This window comes from Schistocerca serialis, chromosome 3, assembly GCF_023864345.2.
Source record: "Schistocerca serialis cubense isolate TAMUIC-IGC-003099 chromosome 3, iqSchSeri2.2, whole genome shotgun sequence".
Taxonomy (NCBI): domain Eukaryota; kingdom Metazoa; phylum Arthropoda; class Insecta; order Orthoptera; family Acrididae; genus Schistocerca; species Schistocerca serialis.
The window spans coordinates 777266841-777294566 of NC_064640.1; the positions used below are offsets into that span (position 1 = coordinate 777266841).

Below are 27726 nucleotides of genomic sequence, written 5' to 3' on the forward strand. Positions count from 1 at the left end.
CTAAAACACCTACTTGGGTATCATCATTTGTTGCAGGTCGTGGTTGACGTTCCACATGTGGCTGAACACTTCCTGTTTCCTTAAATAACGTAACTATCCGGCGAACGGTCCGGACACTTGGATGATGTCGTACAGGATACCAAGCAGCATACATGGCACACGCCCGTTGGGCATTTTGATCCCAATACGATATCGACCTTTTCTGCAATTGGTAAACGGTCCGTTTTAACACGGGTAATGTATCACGAAGCAAATACCGTCCGCAATGGAGGAATGTTACGTGATACCACGTACTTATACGTTTGTGACTATTACAGCGCCATCTATCACACAGCGAAAAAAGTAGTCCAACTAAAACATTCATATTTCTTTACATACTACACGAATATGTAATAAAAAATCGGGGTTCCTATTTAGAAAAACGCAGTTGATATCCGTTTGGCGTATGACAGTGCCATCTAGCAGGCTAACCATAGCGCCATCTGGTTTTCCCCTTCACGCTAGACGAGTTTCGTTCTTTGTAGTTTTTTCGTTTGGTGCTTATTTCGTGAGTTATTTGGCCCGGTCACTATCAATGGACCACCCTGTATATGTTTCAGCAGAAGTTGGAATAATCTGTGCACAGAAAAACAATGTTCAGAAACTGCATATACAATACTTACAAAATAATTTAACAATGTAAAGAAATAAATAAATAAATGCAAAATATCTATCACATGCTAACTCGTTTTTTAAAGGTGATATATGTTTTGTTCCAACAGCTTGGAACTGTTGTAGCACACTTTATAATGTTCTAGCCCAACTGACAGACTTGTACGTTTATTTTCTACATCTGCATTTACATGGATACTCTACAAATCTCACTTAAGTGTCTGGCAGAGGGTGCATCGAACCACTTTCACAATAATATTCTATTATTCAAACCTCGAACAGCGTACCGAAAAAACGAGCACCTATGTTTTTCCGTTCGAGCTTTGATTTCCCTTATTTTATTATGATGATCGTTTTTCCCTACGTAGGTTGGTGTCGAAAAAATATTTTTGCATTCGGAGGAGAAAGTTGGTGATTGAAATTTCGTGAGAAGATTCCGTCCCAACGGAAAACGCCTTTTCTTAACAACGTCCACCTTAGAGCCTGTATCATTTCAGGACACTCTCTCCCCTATTTCTCGGTAATACAAAACGTGCTGCCCTTCTTTGACAGTTCTCGATGTACTCCGTTAAACCTATCTGGTAAGGACCCCACATCGCGCAGCAGCACTCCAAAGCAAGACGGACACGCGTAGTGTAGGCAGTCTCTTTAGTAGATCTGTGTTCTTCCAATAAAACACAGGCTTTGGTTCGCCTTCCCCACAACATTTTATGTGTTGTTTTCAATTTAAGTTGTTCGTAGTTGCAATACCTAGGTATTTAGCAGAATTTATGGACTTTAGATTTGACTGATTTATCGTGTAACCGAAGTTTAATGGATTCCTTTTGACACTCATGTGCATGACCTCCTACTTTTCATTGCATCATGCAGATATCTTCTCTAAATCGTATTGCAATTTTTTTTTTATCTTCTGATGACCTTACTAGACAACAAATGACAGCATCATCTGCAAACAACCTACGGCGGCTGCTCAGATTGCATCCTAAATCTTTTATATCGACGAGGAACAGAAGATGGCCTATAACACTACCCTGGGGAACGACAGAAATAACCTCTGTTTTACTCGATGACTTTCCGTCAATTACTACGAACTGTGACTTCTCTGACAGGAAATCACAAGTCCAGTCATATGACTGAGACGATATCCCATAAGCACGCAATTTGACTACAAGTCGCTTGTGAGGCACAGTATCAAAAGCCTTCTGGAAATCTAGAAATACGGACTCAATTTGAAATCCCTTTTCAACAGCATTTAACACTTCGTATGAGTAAAGAGCTAGTTCTGTTTCACAAGAACGATGTTTACTGATTCCGTGTTGACTGTGTGTCAATATACCGTTCTCTCCGAGGTAATTCATAATGTACGAACACAATATATGTTCCAGAATCCTGCTGCATATCGACGTTAACGCTATGGGCCTGTAATTTAGAGGATTACTCCTACTACCTTTGTTGAATATTGGTATGACTTGCGCAGCTTTCCGGATTTTGGATACGGATCTTTCGTGGAGCGAGCGGTTGTGTATGATTGTTAAGTATGCGGCTATTGCATCAGCATACTCTGAAATAACCTAACTGATATTCAGTCTGGACCGGAAGCCTTGCTTTTATTAAGTGATTTAAGTTGCATCACTACTTCTAGGATCTCTACTTCTAAGTTACTCATGTTGGCAGCTATTCTTGATTCGAATTCTGGAATATTTACTTCCTCTTCTTTGGTGAAGGAATTTCGGAAGGCTGTGTTTAGTAACTCTACTTTGGCAGCACTGTCATCGATAGTATTTCCATTGCTATCGCGTAGCCAAAGCATTGGCTGTGTCTTGCCGCAAGCATATTCTACGTACAACCAGAATCTTTTTGTATTTTCTGCCAGATTTAGAGACAAAGTTTCGTTGTGGAAACTATTATAAGTATCTCGCATTGAAGTTCGTGCTAAGTTTCGAGCTTCTGTAAAAGATCGCCAATCTTGAAGATTTTGGGCTGATATTCAGTTGATGCACTTAAACCAAAGTTGACATGGAATATTTACAGCTCTCCTGTGAGACATAACGCTAAACTAAGTGCGATCTTTTTTTGGTATGACCAGCAGCAGTGAAACTTAACCTAGTGTACAGACAATATTCACGGTGTTTCAAAAATGCTTTCACGAATGTTGAGGACAGGTTCCTTACATTAAAACAAGAAAATAGTTCATATGAAAATATGCGCGAAAATTCTTCTTTTTCGAGTTAATAATGGAAGTTTACAATGTAGGTGACTAGAGTTCGTCAACATAGGAACTCATAATAAATGCTCACCTTGCTTTTAAACGTGCATGCACCCGTCAAATCATGGTTTGCCACACCGTTTCAAATACTCCTTCTCAGTTTCGAATGGTTTCACAGGCTTCCAGGACACGTCAATGGAGGATTTCTGCATCTGGTTGTTTGCTGCATAGATCAATTGTTTAAGACGCTCCCAGAAATAATAATCCAAAGGACTGAGGTCGGGGGAAATTGCAGGGCATGGAACTGGTCCTTCTCTGCCTAACCATCTCTCATGGTAGATACCAGCCGGTGCATCTCGAACACAGAAACTGAAAAAGTGCTGGAGCTCCATCATGCACGATCCATACGTTTCTTCTTTTTTGTAGGGACACATCTTTTAGTATACGAGGTGCATTCAAGTTCTAAGGCCTCCGATTTTTTTTCTCCGGACTGGACAGAGATAGAAACATGAGCATTGTTTTAAAATGAGGCCGCGTTCATTGTCAATATGTCCCAGAGATGGCAGCACCGTAAGGCAGATGGAATTTTACCGCCAGCGGCGAGAATGAGAACTGTTTTAAATACTTAAAATGGCGACGTTTTCCTTACTTGAACAGCGTGCAATCATTCGTTTTCTGAATTTGCGTGGTGTGAAACCAACTGAAATTCATCGACAGTTGAAGGAGACATGTGGTGATGGAGTTATGGATGTGTCGAACGTGCGTTCGTGGGTGTGACAGTTTAATGAAGGCAGAACATCGTGTGACAACAAACCAAAACAACCTCGGGCTCGCACAAGCCGGTCTGATGACACGATCGAGAAAGTGAAGAGAATTGTTTTGGGATATCGCCGAATGACTGTTGAACAGATCGCCTCCAGAATTGGCATTTCTGTCGGTTCTGTGCACACAATCCTGCATGACGACCTGAAAATGCGAAAAGTGTCATCCAGCTGGGTGCCACGAATGCTGACGGATGACCACACGGCTGCCCGTGTGGCATGTTGCCAAGCAATGTTGACGCGCAACGACAGCACGAATGGGACTTTCTTTTCGTCGGTTGTGACAATGGATGAGACGTGGATGCCATTTTTCAATCCAGAAACAAAGTGCCGGTCAGCTCAATGGAAGCACACAGATTCACCGCCACCAAAAAAATGTCGGGTAACCACCAGTGCTGAAAAAATGATGGTGTCCATGTTCTGGGACAGCGAGGGCGTAATCCTTACCCATTGCGTTCCAAAGGGCACTACGGTAACAGGTGCATCCCACAAAAATGTTTTGAAGAACAAATTCCTTCCTGCACTGCTACAAAAACGTCCGGGAAGGGCTGCGTGTGTGCTGTTTCACCAAGACAACGCACCCGCACATCGAGCTAACGTTACGCAACAGTTTCTTCGTGATAACAACTTTGAAGTGATTCCTCATGCTCCCTACTCACCTGACCTGGCTCCTAGTGACTTTTGGCTTTTCCCAACAATGAAAGACACTCTCTGTGGCCACACATTCACCAGCAATGCTGCTATTGTCTCCGCGATTTTCCAGTGGTCAAAACAGACTCCTAAAGAAGCCTTCGCCGCTGCCATGGAATCATGGCGTCAGCGTTGTGAAAAATGTGTATGTACGTCTGCAGGGCGATTACGTCGAGAAGTAACGCCAGTTTCATCGATTTCGGGTGAGTAGTTAATTAAAAAAAAATCGGAGGCCTTAGAAGTTGAATGCACCTCGTATCTTGGAGGGTGTTCTAAATAGAGTACCAGCAGACAGCACCTGTAAGAAGTGCTGGGAGGACGTATGCCCTTACCAGACAATCACCTACAATTCCAGCCCATACATCAGTCTTCAACTGATGCTGATGTCTTGCCTTTACTATAGCATGTGGATTGCTATCGACCAGTATGTGTTTCTTGTGTAAATTTGTTATTCCATCTCTTCCAAACGTTGCCTCGTTTGTAAACAAAACTCAAGAGAAAAACAACTGAGTGACAGTTTGTGTAACAAACATTCGGCGAAAGCTCTCGCCCGCGCGGAGTGGCTGCGCGGTTAGAGGCGCCATGTCAGTGACTGCGCGGTCCCTCCAGTCGGAGGCTCGAGCCCTCCCTCGGGCATGGGTGAGTGTGTTGTTCTTAGCGTAAGTTAAAGTAATGTGTAAGTCTAGGGACCGATGACTTCAGCAGTTTGGTGTCTTAGAAATTCACACACATTTGAACATTTTGAAAGTTCTCGTGCGGTGGGTGATCGGCAGGTGTAAGGACCTGCACACGTTGAAGACGATACGGATAAATGAGTTGCTCGTGAAGTATCCCCCATGCTGAACATAGAGATGTACCACATGTCAGGGCCACTTTTATTGCACTGATATTTGGTTCTTCTTCGACAGCCCACAAAATGTTTCCTTCCTGGCCAGGTGTATGAACAACACGTATCCTTCCTTGCTCAATAGTCTGTGGTGCTATAGATCCTGCCTTAGCACTAAAGGCTGAAGGACTCAGATGTCGTTGGTGTGGAAATGCCGTCCGTTACAGCCGTGCAGCCTCGTGTTCATTACCATTCCTACGGAAAATAGCATAAACAGTCAAACTGTGTATTCGTATCCTTGCAACAGCCCCTACATCATTACGTAGGCCAAAATGGTAAAACATGGCCATGTCGAACCGAAGTGAACCCAAGCGTTCGTTCGGATGATAAATTTGAACTGTTTGCTTTATGTAACACTAAGACCTACAACTTGTAGACGTATAATCCTCTTTCTTTCCTAATGAGTTTCTCTTCACCTTTCTGCAGTAATCAGCAATAGTTATATCAGCAGTAGAAACAACAGATGCTATGAGGATGAAGTCGGATTCCACATTCTAGCAAACATCTGATTGTGCACTGAATTACAATGTGCACCTGAAAATGTGCTTATAGGAGGATATGCTTTCATCCAGAGTGTCTTCGCTTGTTACTGTCGTGAGCATTAATGGAAAGCGGGTGATGGACGATTAAACCTAGGTTGCAATCGGCAGAATATAATGCTTGTGCAGGCATAAGTGTTTCGGAGCACATCATTAAGTGCACTTTACTGAACAAGGAGATCTGTAGCTGAAGGCCCATACATGTTCCCATGATGGTTCAATGAGATCGTCAGTTACAATTGCAGTGGACATGGGATCATCGAGATTGGACTATGGACTAATTTTGTCTGGTCATACGAATCACGTTTCTTGTTACACCAGGTCGACCTTTGTGCCCAGTTGCTCCGTCATCCACATGTATGACTACCCAAAATTTGCATCGCCGCTCTGGTGAATGCTGGTGGGGGCAGTATTATGCTATGGGAGACATTCACCTGAGCTTCCATGGATCCTGTGGTAACAGCTGAAGGTACCATGACAGCTGTGGACTACGTGAACATTATTGCAGACCACATGCATCCTGTAATGCATGTTGCCTTCCCCAACGGTAATGGCATCTTCTCTCCAGGATAACTTACTGACTGTGCCACAAGTCCAGAATCGTGATACAATGATTTGAGGAACAGGATAGTGAACTAACGTTGATTTACTGGCCACCAAATTCGCCTGAATTGAACTCTGTAGAACACAGGTATTACGTTATCAGGTATCAGTTCCGCGCCCGCCATTCACCAGCCCGTAATTTACGGGAATTGCGGGAGATGTACAAAGACATTTGGTGCCACATATTTCTGGGAACCTCCAAAGGACTTGTCAAATCCATGCCTCGCAGAATCGCTCCAGTATTGCTTTCAAAAGTGGACCAACACACTATTAAGCTTGTGATCGTAATGTTTTGACGGGGCGTGAGTCGTGCTTGGGTAGCTCAGTTGGTGGAGCACTTGCCTGCGAAAGGCAAAGGTCCCGAGTTCGAGTCTCTGTCCGGCACACAGTTTTAATCTGCCAGGAAGTTTCTTATCATTTATCTGTTCTGTGATCATTATATACTCTGTGTAACCATTTTAAGGGACTACGTAACAGTTGAAATCTTGAAAGTTTCAAATTTTTTTTTCATTGAGCGAAATCTACCAAATTTCCTCTTTCTAATGATATATAATACGTATATATTATTGCCTTTTTCTGGTTTATTGAATCATTTAAACAAAACACTGTGTGAGCGTGACCAGTTTCCAAGAATCTGCGTAGCTGAAGAAGATAAGATTAATCATTTGTCTAGGAGATGGGGATTCAAAAGCTTTCAAAGCAGTTGAGGAAAAGACGCCATATGCAGCAAATATAACTGAAGTGCATAGCTCATGTACAAAAGCAAACTGATAGACGCTGCGACAACTGAAGACTGCCTACAAGTGAAAGAAATTGGAAGATGTCAGAGGATTAGATGGTAGGAGTAGACTCACAGATACTATCATAGAACTACTATGGCACGGACCCTGAGCAAAATGTAAGGTAGAAGATATGAGAAAAGCTGTACGGGTAGTTTTATTTAAATTCTTTTCAACAGACGATAAACCCATTCATGGCTTCTGTCCTCTAGCAAGGGATTAATGTTGCAAATACAACAGAGCACAGCAAAATGGTGACAAACTTATTCACAAACCAGCTATGCCTTTTCCCATAGTAGAGGTCTTGAAAGAAACTTTCAGAGATTCAAAAGCTTCCAGTCAAATATCATTATTGCTTCAACCCCCGCTCGTCTGCCTTTGACATATTATAATACCGTAGCGACGATGTAGTAAGAACTCCACTGTTGAACACGAGCGAGCTGTGTAGGCGATGTAAGGCTACTGAAGAAATGTCTTCATGGCCGCACCCAGAATCCTAACGAGTCTTATCAGCAGCGTAATATGGACCAGAATTCCAAAGATACTGTCTGTATCAATTACGACACTGCATTTGGGTGTCTTTGCCAACGGCCTTGCCGCAGTGGAAACACCGGTTCCCGTCAGATCACCGCAGCTAAACGCTGTCGGGCGTGGCCGGCACTTGGATGGGTGACCGTCCGGGCTGCCATGCGTTTTTGCAATTTTTCGGGGTGCATCAGCCTCGTGATGCCAACTGAGGAGCTACTCGACCGAATAGTAGCGGCTCCGGTCAAAGAAAACCATCATAACGGCCGGGAGAGCGGTGTGCTGACCCCACGCCCCTCCTATCCACATCCTCATCTACGGATACACGGCGGTCGGATGCTTCCGATGGGCCACGTGTGGCCTGAAGTCGGAATGCTATATTTTGGTGTCTTTGATACAGGCCAAAGTTGAATGAAGGATATGTTGCAAGGTATGAAGTTATGAAAAGACTGCTAGGAACTATTGGTCGTTTCAGAGTGAAAAAATGTTAAATTTAGATAAAGGAAGAGGTAGGCTTTTTGCTTAACACGAGAAAGTAACAAAAAAATCAATAAAGTCGTATGGGAGACTTTACAAGAAACATGTTCTCCATCATGCGGAGCCTTAGCCTAAAACTTCCGAGAGCTCAAATTCCAATATGAATCAAGAAATACAAGGTGTTTGACTGCTGTAGATCCAAACGAAAGGGGTCATTAGAGAGCAATGAAACAGTCAAATAATCCTAGCAAACAAAATACATCTACACACTTTTGTGTGTAGAGATATTTAAAAGAAGTTTAACCTCTGTCGATGACCTCCGGACACGCTTTCTCTGTGGTGGACAACGCACTTGAGATTTTTGAACTCATATGTGCCTCGATTGAGGAGAACTGCTGAACCTGCCTTCATACGAACAGTGCCCATGTCAAAAACTTGTGTAACGTGGTGTCGTCAAGTGTACATGTGCATTTTGTATCCTCGGGGACTCTGTTCTAAGGAGTTCATTTACTCAGTCGTAATACGTCGTATCGGGGAAACTATTGATTTCCAAACCTATATTTATTAAGATTATTTGCGTGTTTTATTGTCATTTACTCGCTTCCTTAGTATGTACTTGTAGTAGTCAACGTCCTCCACGATAATATCATGTAATGACGACGACAGTAAATTTGGAGAAATTCGAGTTAGAATAGAAGAAGACTGATAATACACTACAGGCCATTAAAATTGCTACACCACGAAGATGACGCGCTACAGCCGCGAAATTTAACTAACAGGAAGAAGATGCTGTGATATGCAAATGATTAGCTTTTCAGAGCATTCACACAAGGTTGGCCCAGATGGCGACACCTACAACGTGCTGACATGAGGAAAGTTTCCAACAGATTTCTCATACACAAACAGCAGTTGACCGGCGTTGCCTGGTGAAACGTTGTTGTGATGCCTCGTGTAAGGAGGAGAAATACGTACCATCACGTGTCCGACTTTGATAAAGGTCGGATTGTAGCTTATCGCGATTGCGGTTTATCGTTTCGCGACATTGCTGCTCGCGTTGGTCAAGATCCAATAACTGTTAGCAGAATATGGAATCGGTGTGTTCAGGAGGGTAATGCGAACGCCGTGCTGGATCCCAACGGCCTCGTATTACTACCAGTCGAGATGACAGGCATCTTATCCGCATGGCTGTAACACATCGTGCAGCCACGTCTCGATCCCTGAGTCAACAAATGGGGACGTTTGCAAGACAACAACCATCTGCACGAACAGTTAGATGACGTTTGCAGCCGTATGGACTATCATCTCGGAGACCATGGCTGCGGTTACCCATGACGCTGCATCATAGACAGGAGCGCCTGCGATGGTGTACTCAACGCCAAACCTGGGTGCACGAATGGCAAAACATCATTTTTTCGCATGAATCCAGGTTCTGTTTACAGCATCATGATGGTCGCATCCGTGTTTGGCGCCATCGCGGTGAATGCACATTGTAAGCATGTATTCGTCATCGCCATACTGGCGTATCACTCGGCGTGATGGTATGGGGTGCCATTGGTTACACGTCTCGGTCACCTCTTGTCCAGTTTTACGGTACTTTGAACAGTGGACGTTACATTTCAGATTTGTTACGACCCGTGGCTCTACCCTTCATTCGATCCCTGCGAAACCCTACATTTCAGCAGGATAATGCATGCGAAACCCTACAGTTCAGCAGGATAATGCACGACCGCATGTTGCAGGTCCTGTACGGGCCTTTCTGGACACAGAAAATGTTCGACTGCTGCCCTGGCCAGCACATTCTCCAGATCTCTCACCAATTGAAAACGTCTGGTCAATGGTGGCCAAACAACTGGCTCGTCACAATACGCCAGTCACTATTCTTGATGAACTGTGGTATCGTGTTGAAGCTGCATGGGCAGCTGTACCAAGCTCTGTTTGACTCAATGCTCAGGCGTATCAATGCTGTTATTACGGCCAGAGGTGGTTGTTCTGGGTACTGATTTCTCAGGATCTATGCACCCAAATTGCGTGAAAATGCAATCACATGTCAGTTCTAGTATAATATCTTTGTCCAATGAATACCCGTTTACCATCTGCATTTCTTCTTGGTGAAGCAATTTTAATGGCCAGTAGTGTAGTTCTTCCTGCGTACCATCCACTGCTGGAATAGAAGAGGACGGCAGATGAGGGGGAGGGGGAAGTGGAGGGGATATGAATGATCCACTATTTACCCTCTGTCTAATACTGCATGTTGTCTTGCGGAGAATAAGTCTAAGCACAGCAGTATAATGCCGCCCTCAGGACCTTGCAAGTTACGTTTGTTACAGTGCCATCAACGACGCTTCTGGTAAAGTTTGTAAAATGAGAGAGAGGTACTTACAGAATTGAAACTATGGAGGCGGATAGTTCAGTCGGTGGTTGCATTGGCCGCGATAGGAGAGGATCTGATTTCGAGAACCGGATTGTTACATAATTTTAATCTGTCACGAACTTTTACAACAGCCCACAGTCCGCTGCAGTCATTCTGAAGACCTGTGATATCCGAAGATTTCTGACACTGGTCGAAAACTGTCGTAACACCAATTGCTCAAATGGTTAAAATGGCTCTACACACTATGAGACTTAACATCTGAGGCCATCAGACCCCTAGACTTGTTGTTGTGGTCTTCAGTCCTGAGACTGGTTTGATGCAGCTCTCCATGCTACTCTATCCTGTGCAAGCTTCTTCATCTCCCAGTACCTGCTGCAATCTACATCCTTCTGAATCTGCTTATTGTATTCATCTCTTGGTCTCCCTCTACGATTTTTACCCTCCCCGCTGCCCTCCAGTACTGAATTGTTGATCCCTCGATGTCTCAGAACACGTCCTACCAACCGATCCCTTCATCTGGTCAAGTTCTGCCACAAACTCCTCTTCTCCCCAATTCTATTCCATACCTCCTCATTAGTTATGTGATCTACCCATCTAATCTACAGCATTCTTCTATAGCACCATATTTCGAAAGCTTCTATTCTCTTCTTGTCTAAACTATTTATCGTCCACGTTTCACTTCCATACATGGCTACACTCCATACAAATACTTTCAGAAACGACTTCCTGACACTTAAATCTATACTCGATGTTAACAAATTTCTCTTCTTCAGAAACGCTTTACTTGCCATTGCCAGTCTACATTTTATAGCCTCGCTACTTCCACCATCATCAGTTATTTTGCTCCCCAAATATCAAAACTCCTTTACTACTTTAACTGTCTCATTTCCTAATCTAATTCCCTCAGCGTCACCCGACTTAATTCGACTACATTCCATTATCCTTGTTTTGCTTTTGTTGATGTTCATCTTATACCCTCCTTTCAAGAGACTGTCCATTCCGCTCAACTGCTCTTCCAAGTCCTTTGCTGTCTCTGACAGAATTACAATGTCATCGGCGAACCTCGAAGTTTTTATTTCTTCTCCATGGATTTTAATACCTACTCCGAACTTTTTTTTTGTTTCCTTTACTGCTTGCTCAATATACAGATTGAATAGCATCGGGGAGAGGCTACAACCCTATCTCACTCCCTTCCCAACCACTGCTTCCCTTTAATGTCCCTCGACTCTTATAACTGCCGTCTGGTTTCTGTACAAATTGTAAATAGCCTTTCGCTCCCTGTATTTTACCTCTGCCACCTTCAGAATTTGAAAGAGAGTATTCCAGTCAACATTGTCAAAAGCTTTCTCTAAGTCTACAATTGCTATAAACGTAGGTTTTCCTTTCCTTAATCTAGCTTCTTGATAAGACGTAGGGTCAGTATTGCCTCACATGTTCCAACATTTCTACGGAATCCAAACTGATCTTCCCCGAGGTCTACCAGTTTTTCCATTCGTTTTTCCTAGACTTAGAACTACTTAAACCTAACTAACCTAAGGACATCACACACATCCATGCCCGAGGCAGGATTCGAACCTGCGACCGTAGCAGCAGCGCAGTTCCAGACTGAAACGCCTATGGCCGCTCGGCCACAGCGGCCGGCACACCAATTGCGACTACTGTCTGAACTGACCTGTAAATATTGTTATAATAAGTCGAATACCATTGTCGGTTCTTTGTCAAGGGTAGTTAAATGGGTTTATTTACACTTCGAGTAGTTGTAGTGGGTTACATTACGGTACGGTCCTGAAATCGAAGCTAATAAGCTCTTTGTGCTCAATCTCTAATCGGCTCAGTGTGCGTTCGTGGATACACACGAACCGCAAAAAAGAAATGCAAAAGTGGACGGCCTTGACGAGCCCGAACTGTCTGCGAATAGCAGCTACTTTCTCCACTTGCTTGTGTTACGTGTACGTTACAACGGCACGCACACCCGTGGGTTCTGTGGGTCAAGCCGACCTTTCCGGCGGCGAAGCGCGACGGAAAGTAAGAGTGGTGAGTGACCCAGATGCTGCAAAGCCGGCGCGCCTCTCACAGCGCAGGACGACGCCAGAGCGGATACACCATGCGTCCCGCAGCCGCAGGTAAGCGCCGGCTCTTCCCTTCTGCATGACATCGCCGCGTCTGCGAGACACGCTATACCCGTGACTGCTGCGCGCCAATCAGTGTCGGCTGAATTTTCGTCTCTGTGTCTTAAGATTTTTGCACAGGAGGTAAGTAAATACTAGTGAAATATTGGCACAATCTGACGATGAATACTAGCACTCGAAATATTTCAAGAAGTTCTTCGTGAATGAAACTAACCTTTGATTCTTATCCAACGGCTCATCAGACTCATTCTTCGTGTCTCGTAGTGCTCTGTAGTTTATTCAGTTTCATATGATGGTGTGTTATTATGTTGCTGGTGCTACTGCCTTAACTGAAAAAGATGAATGCGAAAATAGTGCTCTTCGACGGACAACGACAATCTGATCTACTCCTGTGCATCGGGAGGGTACTGTCTAGTCATTGCTTCGAACTCGAAAGCCGTAACTGATTTTTAGGGATTTTTAGTGCGGGGTGGGGGACACGGTGTAAGATTAGTCTCGCTTGGTGTAATGTGCCGAATGTGTTAAGTGTGTCGTGTAGTTCACTGTGATGAGTGTTGTCTTGGCTAGAGCTGTTTGCGATATTACGGGTAATAATAGAAACAGCAGGAGATGGGGAGAAGCGAAACCCGGTGCCAGCTGATAGACCAGACTCCTCGTTGCATAGTGGCCGCCGTGTTTAATTTACACATCAGACGGCCTAATGATCATCAACTGTGTCATCTATCCTCATTCTCTGAGACAACGGCGACGTCCGCAATACATATCTCAGAATCTTGGGACACTGTTTGATGGTCGTCAACTGTGAGCCACCAACTGCCCTCCCTTCTTTGGCCAAATAAAAGATCATGCAAACTTGTTTCACCACTGAGACTCGAATCTGATATTTTCACATTATACGCTACTGATTAGCGTTTCTTTGTTGTTCACATCCACGAATACGAGTTCAAAATACAGCCTGGGATAATTCTCAAAATTACGTTAGATTCTACACTAACTGGAAAGAAATCGTAACACTAAAAAAATATTAATGTGGAGTAATGAAACTCCGGCAATACATTTGTCTAGGTAACTTATTTACATGATTAACACTGTAAGATCATAGATTAATGTAAACGCGAGATAAGCTATTGTAAATGTGAAATGCTGGTACATTAATAATCCAAGTAGCCACCAGAATGTTGAATGCGAGCATGCAGTAGTACATATATTTTTTTGTACAGTTTCCGGATGTCAGTTTGTGGGATGTAGTTCCATAACTGTTACACTTGGTGGGTCAATACAGGGACGATTAACGCTGTAAGTGGACGATGCTGGAGTTGTTGTCCGATGATGTTCAATATGTGCGCTATTGCAGACAGATCTGATGATTGTGGAGGCCAAGGCAACATGTTGATACTCTGTTGTGCAAGCTGGGCTACAATAGCTGTATGTGGGCAAACATTATCCCGTTGGAAAACACCCTTGGAATACTGTTCATAAATGGTAGCGTAATAGGTCGAATCGCCAGACTGACATACAAATTTGCAGTCACGCAGCGTGAGGTAATCATGATTTTGCTCTTGCTGTTATCCGAAATTGCACCACAGGCCATACCTCCAGGTGTAGGCCTAGTGTGCCTAGCATGCAGACGGGTTGGTTGCAGGCCCTCAACTGGTCTTCTTCTAACCATCAAACGACCATCACGGGCACCGAGGCAGAACCGACTCTCATCAGAAAACATGACAGACCTCCCCTGCCCTCCAATGAGCTCTCGTTTGACACCACTGAAGTCGTACATGGCGGTGGTTTGGGGTCAGCTGAACACACGCTACGGGATGTCTGGTTCTGAGCTGTCCTTGAAGTAACCGATCGTACATATATTTTTTATACAGGTGCTGGATATCAGTTTGTGGGATGGAGTTCTATCCCTGTTACACTCTGTCGGTCAAATCAGGGACGGTTAACGCCGTTAGTGGACGATGCTGGAGGTGTTGTCCAATGATGTTCAATATGTGCGCTATTGGAGACAAATCTGATGATCGTGGAGGCCAAGGAAACATGTCGATACTCTGTTGTGCAAGTTGGGCTACAATAGCTGTATGTGGGCAAACGTTATCCTGTTGGAAAACACTCTCTGGAATACTGTTCCTAAATGATTCATAAATCGTACATCCAGGTGTTGGCCTAGTGTATCTAGCACACAGACAGGTTGGCTGCAGGCCTCAATTGGCCTTCTCCTAACCATGAAACGGCCATCACTGGCACCGAGGCAGAACGTGATTTCTTCTCAAAACACAACACACCTCCCCCTGTCCTCCAACGAGCTCTCGTTTGGCCTCACTGAAGTCGTACGTGGCGGTGGTTTGGGGACAGTGGAATGCACGCCATAGGACGTCTGGTTCTAAGCTGTCCTTGAAGTGATCGATTTGTAACAGCTTGTTGTGTTATTATGATGCCAACTGCTGCTCAGATTGCTGCTACAGATGCTGTATGATACGCTTGAGCCATACGTCGAACAAGATGGTCTTCTCTTGCGGTAGTGTCATGTGGCCTCCCTGTGCCCGGTGTTTCTGCGTCCGTACATCCTCGTGACCACCACTACCAGCAATCATGGCTACATTCCTACCAGGCCTCTTTGCAATATCGCAGGAGGAACATCTAGCTTCTCGCAGCCTATCACACGACCTTGTTCAAACTCAGAATGGTTCAAATGGCTCTGAGCACTATGGGACCTAACTTCTGAGGTCATCAGTCCCATAGAACTTGGAACTACTTAAACCTAACTAACCTAAGGACATCACACACATCCATGCCCGAGACCGTAGCGGTCGCGCGGTTCCAGACTGAAGCACCTAGAACCGCTCGACCACCCCGGCCGGCGTTCAAACTCAGTGAAGTGTTGATAATGGCATCTTCGTCACCTTAAAGGAATTCTTGACTACTATCAACTCACCACATCCTATCTCAAAGGTAACTGATGCTCACGCCCGTTACGGCGTGTATTTAAAGGAAACCAGATTCACATTCTCGTAGTAGCGCTGCGAGCGCCACTCTTGTGCAACTGGCAAGAAATCTAAATAGACATCATCTTTCAGATGAATAAACACGCCTACGAACTTTTGTTTATGTCGCACAACTCCTTATTCATAGCTGAGGTTGTGTCGAATCAGCTGTGTCCTTCTTTTGGTCAAGTTATGTCACTAATTTCTTTTCTCCCCGATTCATTAGTTATCCAATTTACTCAACTATTATTCAGCATTCTTCTGTAGTATTGCATTTCAAAAGCTGCTAGTCTCTTCTTGTCTGCACTGTTTAACGTGCATCTTGCACTCCCGTACCAGGGTACACTCCAGGCAAATAATTTGAGAAAAGTCTTTCTAAATCTTAAAGCTATATTTGCAGTTAAAATAAGTCTCTTTTTCAGAAACGATTTTCTTGCTGTTGCCTTTCTGCTTAATGTATTCTCTCTACTTCTGCCATTGTCAATCATTTTACTACCCAAATAGCAAAACTCACTTATTATTTTTCGTGTTTCACTCACTAACCTGATTCCCTCAATATCGCGTGTGTTAATTAGATTTTTCTCCATTTCTCTAGTTTTACTTTTGTCGATTGTGCCCAACTGCTACAAGCACTTCCAAGTCCTTTTCTGCCCCTGACAAAATTACAATCTCAGGAGCAAACGTCAAAGTTTTTTAATTCTCTCTGAACTTTAATTCTCCTTTCAAATTAATCTTTGGTTTCCTTTATTACTAAATCATTGTACAGATTGAATTGCATCAGGGATAGGCTACGACATCAGCTCCCTCGTTTCTCAATTATGCTTCCTTTTCATACCTTTAGACTCTTATAACTGCAATGTGGCTTCTGTACTTGTTTTACATAACAGTTCACTTTCTGTTACGTTCAAAATTTCTCATAGTAAATTCCAATCAACATTGCCAAAAGCCTTCTCTAAATGTGCAGATGTTACAAATGTTTGTTTACATTGCTGTACTCCTTTATATGATACCTTGCCACGAAAAAATAAAGGTCATGTAACATTAACACGATATTCAGTAATAAGTACCAATTCGCAGTTGGAAACATCTCTAAATGGCAGCATACATTTAAAGCCATCGCAGATAAAAATTTTGTGCCGGACATAAACTTTTTAGTGTGTTTTCTCATGCAGCAAAAATGAAAGAAGAATATAAGAAGAATATTACACTGACGGAAAAATTGGTAACACCAAGAAATAGTTAATGTAGAGTAATGAAATTTCAGGAATACGTTTGTCTACGTAATATATTTACGTGATTAACGTTGCAAGATCACAGGTTAATGTAATCGTGAGATAAGCCATTGTAAATGCGAAACGCTTGTTCATTAATAACAGATGTAGCCACCAGAACGTTGAATGTAAGCACACAATCGTGCATTCATTGCGTTGTACATGTGCTGAATGTCAGTTTATGGGATGGAGTTCCATGTCTGTTGCACTTTGTCGGTCAATATAGGGACGGTTAATGCTGTTTATGGATGACGCTGGAGTTGTCGTCCAATGTTGTCCCATACGTGCTCGATTGGAGACAGATCTGGTGATCGAGCAGGACAAGGCACAACATGTCGACACTCTGTAGTGCATATTTGGATGTGATATGGGTATGTGGGCGAGCGTTATCGTATTGGAAACACCTCCTGGAATACTGTTGATGAATGGTAGCAGAACAGGTTGCATCACTAGACAGCCGCACAAATTTCGTCCTGCTCCTTCTGTCATACGAAACAGCACCGTAACTCCAGGTGTAGGGTTTGGTTGGTTGGGAGAAGAGACCAAACAGCGAGGTCATCGGTCTCATCGGATTAGAAAAGGACGGGGAAGGAAGTCGGCCGTGCCTTTTCAAGGAACCATCCCGGCATTTGCCTGGAGCGATTTAGGAAAATCACGGAAAACCTAAATCATAATCAGAATGATCGGACGCGGTATTGAACCGTCATCCTTCCAGGTGTAGGTCCAGTGTGTCTAGAACGCAGACAGACTGGTTGCAGGCCCTCAGCTGGCCTCCTTCTAACCAACCACGGCCATCACTGGCACCGAGGCAGAAGTAGCTTTCATCAGAAAACACAACAGAGCTCTACCCTGCCCTCCCATGAACAACACTGAAGTCGCAAATGGCGGTGGTTCGGGATAAGTGGAATGCACGCTGCAAGTCGTCTGGCTCTGATCTGTCGTTGAAGTGATCGATTTGCAACAGCTCGTTGTGTCATTATGATGTCAACTGCTGCTCAGATTGCTGCTGCAGATGCTGTAAGATGAACCAGAGCCGTACATCGAACTCGATGCTCTTTTCTCCCGGTAGTGCTACGTGGCCATCCGTAGCCCGGTGTTCTTGCTACCAAACATTCTCATGTCCACCGCTGCCAGTAATCACGTACTGTGGCTACGTTCCTGCCAAGCCTTCCTGCAGTATCGCAGAAGGAGCGTTCTGCTTCTCGTAGCCCTATTACAAAGCCTCGTTCAAACTCATTGAGGTGTCAATGATGGCGTTTTTGTCGCCTTAAAGGCATTCTTGACTAATATCAACTCGAGCAGTTGAACGGAATGGACAGTGTCTTGAAAGGAGGATGTAAGATGAACATCAACAAAACCAAAACGAGGATAATGGAATGTAGTCGAATTAAGTCGGCTGATGCTGAGGGAATTAGATTAGGACATGATAACTTAAAGTAGTAAATGAGTTTTGCTATTTGGGGAGCAAAATAACCGATGATGGTCGAAGTAGAGAGCATATAAAATGTAGACTGGCAATGGCAAGGAAAGCGTTTCTGAAGAAGAGAAATTTGTTAACATCGAGTATAGATTTAAGTGTCAGAAAGTCGTTTCTGAAAGTATTTGTATGGAGTGTAGCCATGTATGGAAGTGAAACGGACGATAAATAGTTTAGACAAGAAGAGAATAGAAGCTTTTGAAATGTGGTGCTACAGAAGAATGCTGAAGATTTGATGGGTAGATCACGTAACTAATGAGGAGGTATTGAATAGAATTGGGGAGAAGAGGAGTTTGTGGCACAACTTGACAAGAAGAAGGGACCGGTTGATAGGACATGTTCTGAGGCATCAAGGGATCACCAGTTTAGTATTGGAGGGCAGCGTGGAGGGTAAAAATCGTAGACGAAGACCAAGAGATGAATACACTAAGCAGATTCAGAAGGATGTAGGTTGCAGTAAGTACTGGGAGACGAAGGAGCTTGCACAGGATAGAGTAGCATGGAGAGCTACATCAAACCAGTCTCAGGACTGAAGACCACAACAACAACAATCAACTCACCACGTTCAATTTCAAAGGTAACTAATGCTCACGGCTGTTGCAGCGAGTATTTAAAGGAAACCTGATTTGAAACCTCATAGCGGTGCTACTGTCGCCACTCTTATGCGATTGTCGTGAAATTTAAATAGATGTCATGTTTTGGATGTATAAACAAGCATACCAACCTTTGTTTACGTCGTACAAGTCCTTCTTGGTGTTGCGATTTCTTTCCATCAGAATGATTCCAGTTTTCCTGAGTGAGTCAGAAAAGAAAGCGCAGCAGGCAGTTACGGTCAGCACACGAGGCGCGCAGCGGCCCCGATGTCTGTCCGCAACAGGCGTCCCCTTCTTCATACATTGCAATTTCTTGTTTGTAGGTGACAAAGCCAAGTGTGCTGTTGTTGTGGTCTTCAGTCCTGAGACTGGTTTGATGCAGCTCTCCATGCTACTCTATCCTGTGCAAGCTTCTTCGTCTCCCAGTACCTACTGCAACCTACATCCTTCTGAATCTGCTTATTGTATTCATCTCTTGGTCTCCGTCTACGATTTTTACCCTCCACGCTGCCCTCCAATACTAAACTGGTGATCCCTTGATGCCTCAGAACATGTCCTACCAACCGATCCCTTCTTCTAGTCAAGTTGTGCCACAAACTTCTCTTCTCCCCAATCCTACTCAATACTTCCTCATTAGTTATGTGATCTACCCATCTAATCTTCAGCATTCTTCTGTAGCACCACATTTCGAAAGCTTCTATTCTCTTCTTGTCCAAACTATTTATCGTCCATGTTTCACTTCCATACATGGCTACACTCCATACAAATATTTTCAGAAACGACTTCCTGACACTTAAACCTATACTCGATGTTAACAAGCTTCTCTTCTTCAGAAATGCTTTCCTTGCCATTGCCAGCCTACATTTTATATCCTCTCTACTTCGACAATCATCAGTTATTTTGCTCCCCAAATAGCAGAACTCCTTTACTACTTTAAGTGTCTCATTTCCTAATCTAATTCCCTCAGCATCACCCGACTTAATTCGACTACATTCCATTATCCTTGTTTTGCTTTTGTTGATGTTCATCTTATATCCTCCTTTCAAGACACTGTCCATTCCGTTCAACTGCTCTTCCAAGTCCTTTGCTGTCTCTGACAGAATTACAATGTCATCGGCGAACCTTAAAGTTTTTATTTCTTCTCCATGGATTTTAATACCTACTCCGAATTTTTCTTTTGTTTCCTTTACTGCTTGCTCATTATACAGATTGAACAACATCGAGGAGAGGCTACAACCCTGTCTCACTCCCTTCCCAACCACTGCTTCCCTTTGATGTCCCTCGACTCTTATAACTGCCATCTGGTTTCTGTACAAATTGCAAATAGCTTTTCGCTCCCTGTATTTTACCCCTGCCACCTTCAGAATTTGAAAGAGAGTATTCCAGTCAACACTGTCAAAAGCTTTCTCTAAGTCTACAAATGCTAGAAACGTAGGTTTTCCTTTCCTTAATCTAGCTTCTAAGATAAGTCGTAGGGTTAGTATTGCCTCACGTGTTCCAATATTTCTACGGAATCCAAACTGATCTTCCCCGAGGTCGGCTTCTACTAGTTTTTCCATTCGTCTGTAAAGAATTCGTGTTAGTATTTTGCAGCCGTGACTTATTAAACTGATAGTTCGGTAATCTTCACATCTGCCAACACCTGTTTTCTTTGGGATTGGAATTATTATATTCTTCTTGAAGTCTGAGGGTATTTCGCCTGTCTCATACATCTTGCGCACCAGATGGTAGAGTGTGTTAAAGGAACTAAACTTCGTCATTTGATTTTATGGAGGTGGATTAACATCAGAGTGGTATTATTTTATTATTTTGTAATCTATACTAACATCCCCACAAGATCCTTAAGGTATTTAGCGGAGGGTACATTGTTTACCACTGTCGCTTCCACTCTTTGTTGTTCCAGCAGCGAATGGTGTATGGAAAGAACAATTATTCCTGGTAAGCATCCTTGCGAGTTCCAGCCCCTCTAATCTTGCCTTCACGGTCTTTTCACGAAACATACAGGGGAGGAAGGAGAAAATTGGTTCACTCTTCCAGGAACATACGTTCTCGGAATTTGAACGGCATATGACATCGTGATGTACAAAACCTCTGCTGTACCGTCTACCAGAGGAGGTGGGTAGGCATCTCAGTGACTCTTTCGCATTTACTAAACGAAGTTGTGACGAAACGCGCTGCTCTTCTTTGAATCGTCTCTATTTCTTCTATCATTCTTATGTGGTAAGAGTCCCAGACTGACGAGTAACACCCACGCATAGGCCGAAAGATGGTTTTGTAAGTTACTTCCTTCGTGGGTGGAGTATACTTTCTGAGAATTCTTCCAAAGACCTCGGTCTGATATCTTTCTTGCTATTAGTTTAATGTGGTCGTTCCACTTTTAATCTCAAGGTACGCATGGTCCCACATACGTTTTGCATGCGACTACTTCTAGTGGCATTACATTCCCTTAATATATTTTTCATGAATAGGCAAAAAAGAGACGCTAGTGTACAATAACACGACTGTAGAACAGTCACTGTAAGGATAGAAAGCGATTACAGAGAATGCCTTCATGGAGAGCTATCACTGTTTTCTGTTAAGGTTACTTAATTTACTGCCGGTTGGGGTGGCCGAGCGGTTCTAGGCGCTACGGTCGCAGGTGCGAATCCTGCCTCGGGCATGGATGTGTGTGATGTTCTTAGGTTGGTTAGGTTTAAGTAGTTCTAGGTTCTAGGGGACTGATGACCTCAGATGTTATGTCCCGTAGTACTCAGAGCCATTTGAACCATTTGAACTTAATTTACTCCCTATTTGTATAAGACAAAATGACGATGCAAGAGGTTATGGACGAACTAAAATAAAGTACTGGCTACCTCTTTCGCTGTTGTCATCTTAGGTGACGAGAAGTGCAGCAGAACACTTTAGAAATATTTGTTGTCAATTACTGGACGACAAATGTGCTCGATGGACGATATAGCTGTAAATACATTTTTGTTAGAATCTATCACACAAGTCAACATCGTGATCGATGACTACACCTCTAAAGACGATTCGGCAATTTCAGATAGTAAAGTACATCGCAGAAAATAGTTGCACGACTACTAACAGAGAAAACATTTAGTTCCTGTTTACGTTCTCGTAGTTACTGTGAAGATAATGTGTTCGTGTAGCACGTTAGAGCGCTCCAAACGGAATAATACCTGACAGCAGGCCTACTTAGTTTCTCCCTTTCTCTCTCAGAACGACGGTGTTGCAGTCTCGCGAGACCGCTTTGCTATGTCGTGTGATTTAGTGTTCATTAATATGTACGGACGAAGAAATGGGCGAAGCGTGCATTGAGTCTGTAGGTTTGTAATTTATGTCGATTCTGACTTTCTACGTTGCTCAGTTAAAAGTTTATTGGCTTTTCACTTTTATGGAAGTCAGCACCGACAAAAATGAAATCTCTGTAAACGAGTGCAAAGGAGCGTGAATTCATAATAATTTTTTCTCTGCTGGATAAAACGGAAGTTATCCGCAGTTCGACAGCAATTTTATTAGTCTTGCAGACAGTGTGAATAGCTCCTTTAGAAGCGTATTTCTAAAGTACACTACTGGCCATTAAAATTGCTACACCACGAAGATGACGTGCTACATACGCGAAATTTAACCGACAGGCGGAAGATGCTGTGATATGCAAATGATTAGGTTTTCAGAGCATTCACACAAGGTTGGTGTCGGTGGTGACACCTACAACGTGCTGACATGAGCAAAGTTTCCAACAGATTTCTCATATACAAAAAGCAGTTGACCGGAGTTGCCTGCTGAAACGTTGTTGTAATGCCTCGTGTTAGGAGGAGAAATGCGTACCATCACGTTTCCGACTTTGATAAAGGTCGGATTGTAGCCTATCGCGGTTGCGGTTTATCGTATCGCGACATTGCTGCTCGCGTTGGTCGAGATCCAATGACTGTTAGCAGAATATGGAATAGGTGGGTTCAGGAGGGTAATACGGAACGTCATGCTGGATCCCAACGGCCTCGTATCACTAGCAGTCGAGATGACAGGCATCTTATCCGCATGGCTGTAACGCATCGTGCAGCCACGTCTCGATCCCTGAGTCAACAGATGGGGCGTTTGCAAGACAACAACCATCTGCACGACGTTTGCAGCAGCATGGACTATCAGCTCGAAGACCATGGCTGCGGTTACCCTTGACGCTGCATCACAGACAGGAGCGCCTGCGATGGTGTACTCAACGACGAACCTGGGTGCACGAATGGCAAAACGTCATTTTTTCGGATGAATTCAGGTTCTGTTTACAGCTTCATGATGGTCCCATCCGTGTTTGACGATATCGCGGTGAACGCACATTGTAAGCGTGTATTCGACATCGCCATACTGGCGTATCACCAGGCGTGATGGTATGGGGTGCCATGGTTACACGTCTTGGTCATCTCTTGTTCGCATTGACGGCACTTTGAACAGTGGACGTTACATTTCATATGTGCTACGACCCGTGGCTCTACCCTTCATTCGATCCCTGCGAAACCCTACATTTCAGCAGGATAATGCACGACCGCATGTTGCAGGTCCTGTACGGGCCTTTCTGGATACAGAAAATGTTCGACTGCTGCCCTGGCCAGCACATTCTCCAGATCTCTCACCAACTGAAAACGTCTGGTCAATGGTGGCCAAGCAACTGGCTCGTCACAATACGCCAGTCACTACTCTTGATGAACTGTGGTATCGTGTACCTGTACACACCATCCAAGCTCTGTTTGACTCAATGCCCAGGCGTATCAAGGCCGTTATTACGGCCAAAGGTGGCCGTTCTGCCTACCGATTTCTCAGGATCTATGCACCCAAATTGCGTGAAAATGTAATCACATCTCAGTTCTAGTATAATATATTTGTCCAAAGAATACCCGTTTATCATCTGCATTTCTTCTTGGTGTAGCAATTTTAATGGCCAGTAGTGTACATTGGTACAGATCTCTTGCGTGTTGCGGCTACGACCCTAGTCTGGTCACGCTCCTTCGATTCTAACAGAACAGCGCACGTAACTCTCACAATGGGAACTGCAGCGTTTCCTTTCCGGGGTGATCTCCAGTTGCTTTCACTACCAGTGTATCAGACGCCTATACTTGCTTAACTTTATTGTGAACACTCCAGTGTATTTTACTAATGCCTCTTACTGGAACATAATAAGATATCTTTATTAAGCATCTATATTAGTAGAAGAAGATGTCTGCAGCTCTGTATTGCAGACCTTTTTTGTAGTCTGGTAACGCTCACTATTGTAGAAGATCGACCGTGTCAAGAATATTAACTTATGTAAATTTTGGGATGGGTACGTATGAAATAATGGACTATGCACTGAAGTGACAAAAGTCATGGGATAGCTATATGCACATATACAGATGGGGAAGTATCCCATGACTTTTCACCTCAGTATACATTCCCTCTTTTACGTACCTTACCTTTTTATTTAATGACTAACGACAGTGTCCTGTACGTGCAGATCAAAGCAAAACTGTTCGTACAGCAGACGCTAAATAAGTGTTCTCAGTGGATGGGTCATTCATCGATGTTGATATGGTTTTCTCCGACGCATGTATTTTGTCAGTAGTCTTAACATTTATGAAAGAAACATGATGCAACTCCTGAAATACTCATGACTCGTGTTTTTCATATCTTGTCTAATGATTATAAAATGCGCATATGCAGGCACTGTTTTCTTGTAAAGATGTGGTTTACAGAACGGTTCTCTACATAGTAAGCAAAACTTTTTTTGTATTTGGTTATGAGTGAACGAAAGGACCACCGAGTGACACGCAAAAGTAAGCTCTTTGGACAAAATATTTACCACCCCCTTAGAAGAGCACTCCGGTCGTTCTGGAGCACTACAGATACTGTAGAACTGCTACCAAGCGGTCATATACATATGATCAACCATAGCTGACGTGAGTCATGACAGTAACGTGGAGGGCTTTGCCAGCCGGTTGTACCTTGTACGGAATAAACGCAATAAAATAGGCCGATATTGAGACGTGACAGAAAGTCACAAAGGAGATATTGTGTTTGGACGTGCCCATGACCACATCGTGCATGATTTTGCCCGATTTATTTGTGTATGAATGAGGACTGCCCATGGTGTCTACAAGGAATGATGTACCCCTCCCAATCATCTAACTCTGAGTAAGAACAGAGCTCTTAAGAAGATCCTGATCAACTGATACCAGGGACGCTAATCACGCCCTGTGAACAACAATCGGTTTCAAACCCGACTCGATTTGCTGCTGTCAGTGAAAGCAGATCCATATCAACTATTCAACCAGTTCCCGAGAGAACCGTGGGAATGGAACACAATGTGATGAACGTTTGGAGTCGGTTACCTCGCAAAATGTCATTTCTTACAGCGACGCATAAAGCTACTCCTCTTCAGTGGGCCAAACATCATATATACTGGAAGTAGCTGACTGGAAGCGTGTAGTATAGTCCGATGGATCCCAATTTTTCCTCTTTTCGACTGATGCGAGGTATCGAGTGCATCGACGACCGAATGAGGTGTTTAACCTGCAATCTCTGGAGTGTACAGGTGAGGCCAGAGGAAGTTCTGTGGTGTTTTGTGGGTGTTTGACGTACCATATATTGGACACACTGGTTTGGATACTATGAACATGAACCAGGATACTTATTTCACGTCCTCAGAGAGTAGCCGTTGACCTTCCTGCTACATCATCAACATGATGTGTGCACTGTGGACACTCCTGCCTTCCAAGATGCCAACAGTCGTGTCCACAGGGCTACATGCATACTTTCCTAGTTTGACGAACACACGTGCAGTCCAACCCATCTTGGCAGGCCTCTAAACTCATCCGACTTTAATGCTATAGAAAATGGCTGGGACCATTTGGAATAGCGGGTGAAACGTAATAATCAATAATCCCTATAGTTTGATAGCTTTAAAGCATCTAATAATCATACCTGAAGGAAGTTGTGGACTCCCTCCCTCGCTTAAGTGAGGTCATTATCAAGGTAGAGGGCCATATTACATGGTATTATGGTGATGATGTTTCCTGGGGATGACAAATTTTTTGTCCGGTGTGTGTTAACAACACGCATTCAACGTGATATCATAACGCTTCGAGAAAGAGTCAATCGTGATTCACGTATGGAGTCCTCCGCTGTCGCTGTTAGTATTGGAACTTTATACTGGTCTTAGAAATGGGATAATGCATCAAGGAATGGCGGGAGAGATAAGTGGAGAAATAAAGCAGGATCTTAGTCACTCGTGAGAGTTGTCAGTGAAACAAGAAAATCGAATGCAGTATCAGTGGGAAGTTAGCTGGCTTCAATCGCATCCAAGTTTTCTTGTGGTGTTCTAGAATGCCTAGTTGTGCATAAACACAGGTGTGGGAAAAGAGTTGCTCGTATCGCCTAATCCGTAGTGTGTTACCGCTTGCGGGGCTGGGAGGTGATCGGGGCATTGACCAAAACCGTTCCTCGAAATAACAACCTTTAGTTTGGTGAGATGCGTGTTTTAGGCGTTTCACGTACTTAGTTATACAAAGATCGGGTTCGTTTACCAAATCCTCCTCGGAAAACCAACACGTAAACACGAAAATACACAGCTGATACAAAATGGTTCAAATGGCTCTGAGCACTATGGGACTCAACTGCTGTGGTCATAAGTCCCCTAGGACTTAGAACTACTTAAACCTAACTAACCTAAGGACATCACACACATCCATGCCCGAGGCAGTATTAGAACCTGCGACCGTAGCGGTCGTGCAGTTCCAGACTGTAGCGCCTTTAACCGCTCGGCCACTCCGGCCGGCACTCAGCTGATACAACTTACAGACGTGTGAAGTACATATTACGTACTCCCGTTCGACTAATATTATGACATTGACTCACGAAGGGCTTCCGGCTGTTGTGTTGGCTGAAGAGCCAACACTGTGTTAGTAGTGGAGGCCGAAATGCACGCGTTTTAGCTCACGCAGGCTGGCGTGAGGAGGGAAGGACTATACTGACGTGAGGTCTGGAACATGACAAGAAATTAGAATTCAGAAAGCGTAATTATTTTGATACTTAACTTTAATCTAGTAATGATGAAGGTCGCTCTTGACGGTACATGATTCACAATATTATCTGTCCAGAAAACATTCGTAGTAACTGAAAATGGCGCCTTGCTAGGTCGTAGCAAATGACGTAGCTGAAGGCTATGCTAAACTGTCGTCTCTGCAAATGAGAGCGTATGTAGACAGTGAACCATTTGCTAGCAAAGTCGGCTGTACAACTAAGGCGAGTGCTAGGGAGTCTCTCTAGACTAGACCTGCCGTGTGGCGGCGCTCGGTCTGCAATCACTGATAGTGGCGACACGCGGGTCTGACGTATACTAACGGACCGCGGCCGATTTAAAGGCTACCACCTAGCAAGTGTGGTGTCTGGCGGTGACACCACACCGGCAACAGAAAGAAATTTTCCAATCGACGATGAGCAAAGATTCACTATGGGGCCATCCCTGTAATTAAAGCTGGGTACCGTCAACAAGGAAAAAAAAAGAGGAACTGCAGAAAAGATTTTCAAATAAATTTTATGTATAGTGAGTTTTCCCTCACCTCATGTCAACAAATGTGATTTCGAAGAGAATCCTGATAAGACTAGATTAAATAATTAATTGAAACCATCGTTATATTCCTAGCTATTTATTTTCTTTCTTTCATTCAGAGATACAACAGCGACCGTATTTTAAGACGTTGT

The 27726-nt window shown here is 43.7% G+C and overlaps 1 protein-coding gene across 1 annotated transcript in view; it reads left to right on the forward strand.

Moving 5' to 3' along the window:
- Positions 1-12500: 12500 nt before the first annotated feature.
- The window catches only part of LOC126469580 (intracellular coagulation inhibitor 3-like), a 192604-nt gene continuing 177378 nt past the window's right edge, over positions 12501-27726 (forward strand). The window contains exon 1 of the mRNA XM_050096696.1: positions 12501-12671. Within this exon, the coding sequence (XP_049952653.1) occupies positions 12596-12671 (76 nt within the window). The 5' untranslated portion in view covers positions 12501-12595. The remainder of the gene's footprint in view (positions 12672-27726) is intronic.